At 38.4% G+C, this 8,596-nt stretch overlaps 1 protein-coding gene across 1 annotated transcript; it reads right to left on the bottom strand.

Moving 5' to 3' along the window:
- Nucleotides 1-7,227: 7,227 nt before the first annotated feature.
- AGTR1 (angiotensin II receptor type 1) lies at nucleotides 7,228-8,307 on the bottom strand. Its single transcript, XM_065876528.1, has one exon. It carries the CDS (start codon nucleotides 8,305-8,307, stop codon nucleotides 7,228-7,230), a length of 1,080 nt encoding a protein of 359 aa, XP_065732600.1.
- Nucleotides 8,308-8,596: the final 289 nt, after the last annotated feature.

The following is an 8,596-nucleotide window of genomic DNA, read 5'->3' as shown; positions in this document are numbered from 1 at the left end:
TCCACATAAGTGGAGTCCAGGATTCTCTTAGCCCTCCTGTTAGTCTCCGCAGTCCTTAAATCAGCCAAGGGGGCTCGTCTCCCTGTGTAGGACCCCAGAACTGGGGCGCCCAGTCTGTGGCTAAAACTGCTTACTCCCCAGGGTGTGCCTTTGCCCATGTATTGATAATTTCCCTTTTTTCTCTGAGTCCCCTCTCAGGGGCACAGGTCCTGACCTGATTGTTTCTCCTCCCTTCCTGCCCAATTCCTTGTGGATCTTTCTTACAGCCTTGGCTGTACAGGAGTCTTTCTGCTAGTTTCTATTTAGTTTTCAGTGAGAATTGTTCCATATGTAGATGTATTTTTGATGTGTTCATGGGGGGGAGGTGAGTTCCATGTCCTCCTGCTCTGCCATCTCTATCGATCTCCTCCATTACTACTTTCTGATTCACATTAGTTGTTGGAATTTCTATCATGTCGTGGTCATCCTCTCAGCCCATGGCTGAATCACCTTGTTTTTAAGTGTTTCCTGTGTAACCACTCCTTTCTACGTCTTCGGCACCCTGAAGCAAAGGTCAAGCAGTGAGCATGTTTTGCCTGATCTGTTGTAGCTCTCTTCTTAGCTCTCGCTGTTTCAAATAGTATCCATTTTGAGGTGATTTTTCAATGATGCTGCTAGAACTTTCCTCAGGTCTCATGGCTGTGATCTTATTGCTTTATTCTTTTGGTCACTGGACACAGTTGAGATAAATCACACTTTTGTTTTCATTATTCTAGGTATATTCTTCAACTAAATTTATTGCCAAATCTGAACTGTATAACTTAAAAGGAAATCTCTCAAATGTAATATAGTTTCTCCACAATGTTTTCTCCAAAGAACATCATTCCATTAAGTTGTAAGAAGAAAATTTGACATGAAAAAAATTAATTTAGGAATTTCTTTCCCTCTCCAATTTAGTAAATACTGTCTAAATTCTTGGCTGCAGAAAAGACCAGAGCATTGAACTAATTACTGTGATAGTTAGCAGTCATAGCCTGTTTATTTGCTAGACCCAATATAAGCTCATCCAAAATAATAGTCATGTTGATTTTGAATAAATAGACTTGGGCAATATTTTGGAAGGTACCTACATGATTCATATATATATATTTTTAATGGGGTTCTCTCTTTTTTTAATTAATTTATTTTATTTTTGTCTGTGTTGGGTCTTCGTTGCTGTGTGTGGGCTTTCTCTAGTTGTGGTGAGCCAGGGCTACTCTTCATTACATTGTGCAGGCTTCTCATTGTGGTGGCTTCTCTTGCTGCGGAGCACAGGCTCTAGGTGCGTGGGCTTCAGTAGTTGTGGCGCGCAGGCTCAGTAGTCGTGGCTTGCAGGATCTAGAGCACAGGCTCAGTAGTTGTGGCACATGGGCTTAGTTGCTCCGTGGCATGTGGGATCTTCCTGGACCAGGGCTCGAACCTGTGTCCCCTGCATTGGCAGGCAGATTCTTAACCACTGCGCCACCAGGGAAGCCCCTGATTCACATTTTGTGATGCTGTTTTTTGGAAGGGGGCAACATAGTTTAGTAAATTAGAGCACAGATTCTGGATTCAAAACGTCTGGGTTCAGATTTCAGCTCTAGCATTTGTCAGTCACGTTGCCTTGGACCAGTTTATACATCTCTAAGCCTCATTTTGTCTCATTGGATAATAATAGAACTGATAAGATTGGTTGTTGTGAGGATTACATAATATAATGCATATAAGCATAGGACTCTGTCCTATATTAAGAATTTGATAAATGGTGGCTCTAATGATTTTGCTGAAGATTGGGTTTTAGTGGATAATTTTTTTTTTTTTTTCGGTATGCGGGCCTCTCACTGTTGTGGCCTCTCCCGTTACGGAACACAGGCTCCGGATGCGCAGGCTCAGCGGCCATGGCTCACAGGCCCAGCCGCTCCGCGGCATGTGGGATCTTCCTGGACGGGGGCACGAACCCATGTCCCCTGCATCGGCAGGCAGACTCTCAACCACTGTGCCACCAGGGAAGCCTTCCCTTTAGTGGATAATTTTGACAGGAAACTCATCCTCAGCCAGCTTAAGAAAAAAGAGAAGTCTGGCACAGAAAGTCACTTCTTGAATGATATCATAAAGGCTTGGTTCTTTTCCAATTCTTGGTCTACCCTTTCATTATTTTAGTTTCATATGTTGACTTTACTCTTATGCTTTCTGTGAAAACTCCAGGAAATTTCTGCCTCTCCCTCTGGAGTGACCAAATGCTGCATCTGCTTCTCACATTTACTTAAGTTCTATATGATGAGAAAGAATAAGCATTTTGTCTGGTGGCTCCTGGCAAAATTAGGAAATTCACCTTGATTGGGTCCTTTTAGGTTATGTGCCTATTCCATTACAGTCAGGGGAATATATGGGCTCATTTGCTTAGGTCTCCTCACATCCCTCATTGCATGTGTTTGGAATATGGGTAGAGCCCTATCCAGACTCTATACTAAATGTGGGACAGAGAGGGCACCAAAATGGAAATAGGGGGCTATTTCTGGAGGAAGGTGAAACAGATATGGGTACTCAAGGAACAACTATAAAGGTGATATCAGTGAAAAGTTTTTTTTTCCTACTATCCATTTACTACATGAATGAATGAAAATAACAGTTACTTATTTGTAAGGGCATCAGATTATGTGCTTCGGGGTCCTTTTTCTCTCTCTCTTTTTGTTGTTGTTGCATATCTCCAGAGACTGAAATTGAGGTGCATCTTATTTTCTGCACGTTATCGTTTAGCAACTCTGTGTGCCAATATGGCATAGCAGAACTTTATCAGGCTTGGAAAAGAAGTTCTGTGAGATATAGCCCAACTCATTGGAATGTTCAGCCAGGATTCCTATTTCTCTTGTTTAGTTTTTCAAAAGAACCTTTTTAATACATGAAACGAATCAAGAAATGGGCCCCAGGACATATATGGCTCATCATCATTTTGCTATTTGAAGCAAAGTAATCATAATAGCAAACTGGTCTTTAATAGTTTCAAAATTAACATCATTTATTTATCAAATTTACATCTCTTGTACACATAGATAAATATTTTCCTATCATGCTGTTTGAAGGGCAAACCTCAGGATATTTAAGCTCTTAGAGGTTATTATACAAAGTTTCTTTGTATATGAGTGACAGAATTAAATAATAATAAAGCTAAATTCTCTCATTCTAAGTTATTGTCATTTGAAAAAAAAAGACAATAATCCAATTCTGACTCTTTCTGATTGTGAAAATTCATTTATATCATTTCTCAAGTAAGGTGGATGGACTTGTTGAATGAAGGCCTTTTCTGTTGTATTTGGGCAGGGTAGGATGCAGTGTTCACAAGGTCTGTGAGATCTAGAGAACATCCAGGTCATGGAGAGAGGGGAGGGTCCAGACAGCATGTGGACCATGTATTTGAACTCTCAGGGGGTGCAGGGTGCTCATTACCTCTCTTTACTTATATTTAATGGTTCAGATAATACTTATCATCATTTCCTGGGCAACAGAAGAGTGTTTTACCAGTGTGCCACTTCAGGGGAAGATCTCAGTTTATAATAATTTACAATAGTAGGTACTGTAGTACCTTCAGTCTCATCTAAATTGGGTCCTTTGCTATCAGCACACCTCTTCCGCTCTATCACACACAATCCTAGATGTCTTGGTCCTCACCCTTTGATAAGGAGACATGTGAAAAAAGGATGGTCAGGCTTCCCTGGTGGCGCAGTCTCATCAAAACCTCCAGTATGGATAGTTCTTCAGAGGACTTTTTCTTTCCCAAAATGCAACCTGAAATATATAAAAATTGCTGAGTTTTGCCGCATACCATCGTCTACTGTTCATTACTTGCTTCCCTTCCTGAGATTTAGGTTCTTTCTTCCTCAGGTTGGTCTGGGTCTAGTGGATCCAACATGGCCCTGGGGGCCTAAACATCTGTATGCAGCTCTCCTGGGGGTTTGCACCCTGACATTTGAGGCAGTGTGTGGCTGTCCCCCAGCCTCTACCACTCCTCAGTCTTCTGTATCTCATCTGCTCCTGATTTATTTTCTTCGCTGCTCTCAGGGAAATCACCCTTCATACCAGTATTCAAAATTCCTTGGGACTCCTTTCCTTCACTCACTTCACCTCACTTTTGTGACCTGTCTGAATCTACTTTCCCACCTTTGGTCCTCCAGGTTGGCATGTATTGTTGGAAAAAAATTGGCCTGGTATACAGAGTTATAAAACTGAGAACCTGTGGCGTCAAACCTTTGTGAGCCTTTCCGTGGATTGGCAGTCAAGCTATTTCTCACTTGGCTTGCTTTCATACTCCCCACAGCAGCTGGTTGAAAAGTTTACTGTGCATTTTAAGCTGTTTGTTACATAACTCTAGGCCTCCAGCACAGAATAGGTAAGCAATACAAAATTTATTGAATCCATGAATTAATGAATTATTGACTGAAAAGATGAATCTTTCATGGGGGAAACAGGATTGGAATGTAAAAAAATTTTATATATATATATATATATATATATATATATATATAGACCTTGAGTTCTGTTGGGCACCTAGATCCTCATGGTAAATATTCCTTTCTGATTAATTTTAAAAATATTCCAAAAAATAAGGAATCCACCTAACCTCTAAATATGTTCATGAAGAATAACATAACAGAATAACAGAATAACAAATAAATCATGGCATACCATCCTAACATTTTGGTAAGTAGAGTCTCAACTTCAGTATTAAGTTGGTCTCACTGATAAAGCAAGATTAATCATGAAGTTATCAGTATCTGTTTCACAAAATGGGATAATTTGATGAAATTAAAATGAAAACGAGGCTTGGAGCTTGTTATTCATACCAGTTAATAAATACATGAGATAGAGGGTATCTAAGTACAATTGTCTACCAGAAATCTTAACAGCTATAACTTATTGTTTCAACAAGTTTGAAGTACTTGTAATCACTTGGCTTAAGATGATTACTGAATAAAAAAACGAATTGTTATACAGCTGACTCGGAGGGATTTCAAATAGGGTAAGTTTACACTATAATTTGAGACAAGCTAGAATTTATTTTTTGGAGGTGATTGTGAAAATAGTAAAGGACCTTTGGAGTTAGTGGCTGGCATTTTATGTCAGTGGAATTCAAAATAATATAAAAGGAAAACGAGGCACATGTAACCATATTTATTCACAAAATAACTCTGTCCTTGGAAATGTGAACGATAGTAGGCTGCTTTGTGGAGATTTTGTCCAGCTTACCAAGGCCTCTCTGAATGCTCCCCCTCCCTCACGCCTCCCATCAGCTCCTTTGTACATCACCCCAATCCTTGGCCACTGTTTATGGAGTCAGATGAGTACCTCTGCCTGCTCTGTGCGGAGCAAAGCAGCAGAGGCCTCTAGGATGCTCCAAGGGGAGCAGGAACGCAACAGCACTTTCTTCAGTGCAGTTGCATCCTTGCTCTTGCATGTGGCCCCTGAATTCATACAGTAAATTTTCCTTTTCTGCTTAAATCTAGTATATATTCCATGCTGCTGAGGCTGTGGTGAGATGTCATACATAGTTGGTAGTATTGTAAATTGTTATGTTTTCTGGAAAATATTTGGCAATACGTATTAAGAATATTAAAAACATTCATATCTGTATATGCACTTGTACCACTTCTAGGAGTGTATCATGAGGGATTTATCAGATTCATGCACTTGAATATTCATGTACAATGCAATTTATGATACTGAAAAATCAGAAAAAAGCTAAATGTTCCAATTTGAATATTAGCTAACTGTATCATGATATGTCTGTATTTTGTAATGTTATACAATTATTAAAATGTTTAGAGAAACATTTAATGGAGTAGCAAACTACTGTGCTATGACATTAAGTGAAAAATGTGTATACAAAATACTATATACTTTATGACTCTAGTATCATGATTTATACATGTACATGTGTATAATTAATAAGAGAAAAGTAGAACATTGCACCTAAATGTTAAAAATGGTAATTTTTGAGCAGGAGAACTAAATATGACTTTTTTTTAACTGCTTTCCTATATTTCTTACAATAATCATGTATGTAAATAGAAAAATCCTATTATTAAAAAATTCTGTGTAAAATAATATATTATTTTAGTGTTAAAAGGAATGAGTTTTTTCTTTGTTGCATGAAAAACTTTGGAAAATTCAAAATGGTGTATTTACTCCGTGTTGTGCAGTGGAATAAAGTGTGTTCTTTATCTTTTCATGGCAGGATATAAAATCTAAAACCAACAGTGTTAAACTATCAGTTGTATCAAAATTTAAATAGAAATATGTTTGTACTTATTCACAGTTGTTTTAAAAATAAATCATCTATTTTAAGTAATGAAGATTAAATACATTACAGTAACATTATTTTAATGTGAATATAACTTTGCCAGATTTTAATAAAATAACAACAGTTTAGAGATATACATATATAGGTAGAATATATACTTTTTAAAATGGTAAGGCATATTTTATGATATATAATCTTTTTACCACAAAATACATATGCTCCTCAGATACGAAATAAAACTAATATGGCTAGGAAGACACTACTACCTGGGACCAGAATAACACCTTGACAAGTAGTTTAATTTTTATACATGACTTTAGTAACATCATTATACAGATAAGCCATTTAGCAGGCATGTTTTGGCAGTGTGAATCTATAAGACACTGGTTGAATTTCACATAAACTCCTGCAACCTGACAACTACTGCTTAGCAAGTCTTTGCATAAAGTGTGCAGTAGCAGGTACAAGTGGGCCCCAGTTGCTAATAGGTAAATAGGCACAAAAGCTTTGCCGCCCTTTGGAAGTTGGGCAGAGCAATCTTGAGCTCTGATCTCCTGTTGCTCCTCTCAAGTTTTAACATATTCTAAGTACCTTTATGTGGAAATCAAAAATAACGGAACAAGAGCAGACTGGGGAGATGGCATTTCTACCAGTAAAATTTTCCAAATCAACACACTCATCCAGTTTCCGACATCATTCTTTGAGTGGACATCGTCTATCTAATGCAGAATGTGGCTTTGCTTTGTTTAGTTGCAAAGGGAGAGGAAAGCTTTTGTTCAGCTTTTGTTTAGAAAAGTCAGTTCAGTACACATAATCGACTTTCTTCTTTAATTCTGAGAAGTAGCTCATGCTCATTTGGTAGTGAAGTGCTGTAGAGGAATGTTTCTCTTGCTCCTTCTTCAACAAGATGACTTCACAGACAGGTTTCAAGTGTGTCACTCAACCTCAATACATGGGACAGGCTTCTTGGTAGATGAGCTTCCATTTTCTGAGGGGCGGTAGGAAAGTGTGCTCATTTTTGTGGACAGGGTTGAGTGGGATTTGGCCTTTGGGGGAATGTATTTCAGAAGCTGGAGAAAATGTTTTTTAAATTTTTTCCCCAGGAAGCCATAAAAGAGAGGATTCAGGCAGTTGTTAAAATAAGCTAAGCAAATAGTGATGGGCATGGCGGTGTCGACAATATCTGAAATTTTACAGTCATGTATGATGCCCAACTGAATCAGTACATCCAGAAAAGTGAATATTTGGTGGGGAACCCAGGAAAAGAAAAAGAAAAGCACAATTGCCATAATTATCTTGAAAATATCATCTTTTCTTGGTTTGTTCTTCTGAATTTCATAAGCCTTCTTTAGGGTCTTCCAAATAAGAGTATAACTTGTAAGAATGATCAGAAAAGGAAACAAGAAACCCAGTATATTCTTGGTTAGGCCCAGCCCTACGGGGAGGGTTGAATTTTGGGATTCGTAATGGAAAGCACAAACCGTGATATTGATATTCTCGATGAAAAATACATTGCGGTGGATTATAGTTGGCAAACTGGCCAAGCCAGCCAGCAGCCAAATAATGATGCAGGTGACTTTGGCCACAAGCATTGTGCGCCGAAGGCGGGACTTCATTGGGTGCACAATAGCCAGGTAGCGATCAATGCTTAGACATGTGAGTAGAAACACACTGGCATAGAGGTTGAAACTGACGCTGGCTGAAGCGATCTTACATAGGTAATTGCCAAAGGGCCAGTGGTATTCCATAGCAGTGTAGACAGCCCATAGTGGCAAAGTCAGTAAAAAGCATAAGTCAGCCAGTGCTAAATTCAAAAGAAAAACACTGGCCACAGTCTTCAGTTTCATGTAAAAGTAAATGACAATCACCACCAAGCTGTTTCCAAATATTCCCACCACAAAGATAATACTATATAAAGTGGGGATCATGACAAATATGTAATTGTGCCTTCCAGCTTTGGGACAGTCCTCTTGGATTCTTTTAATACCATATTCGGTGGAAGAGTTGAGGATCATTTTGATCTCCTGGGTTAGCTGGTCTCAGACACTATGCCAAATGCACCTAGAAAAAATACAAATGAAAAGGTAAAAAATTTTTAACTTCCAGTTGTAAATGAATGGTTTTCTTTCTCAGTCATTAATACAGTAACTCAACTTTAGTTTTTAGGAAAAAAATTAGATCATATTTTCTGGAGAAAAGCTGTGAACTGATAAAACCTAAGATTGCACATTTAAATTCAGTTTTAGAACATATTGCTTTTCTAGGAAATGATAAAGATCCTGCAGACAAGTAGACGTGGGGTCC

This window comes from Phocoena phocoena, chromosome 4 (assembly GCF_963924675.1).
Source record: "Phocoena phocoena chromosome 4, mPhoPho1.1, whole genome shotgun sequence".
Taxonomy (NCBI): Eukaryota; Metazoa; Chordata; class Mammalia; order Artiodactyla; family Phocoenidae; genus Phocoena; species Phocoena phocoena.
Note: the sequence above shows the minus strand (reverse complement) of the source record. Positions and strands in the feature narration are given on the sequence as shown.

Excerpts from the sequence above, each read along its gene's own strand:
- AGTR1 (XM_065876528.1), bottom strand. The coding sequence starts at position 8,307 with ATGATCCTCAACTCTTCCACCGAATATGGTATTAAAAGAATCCAAGAG.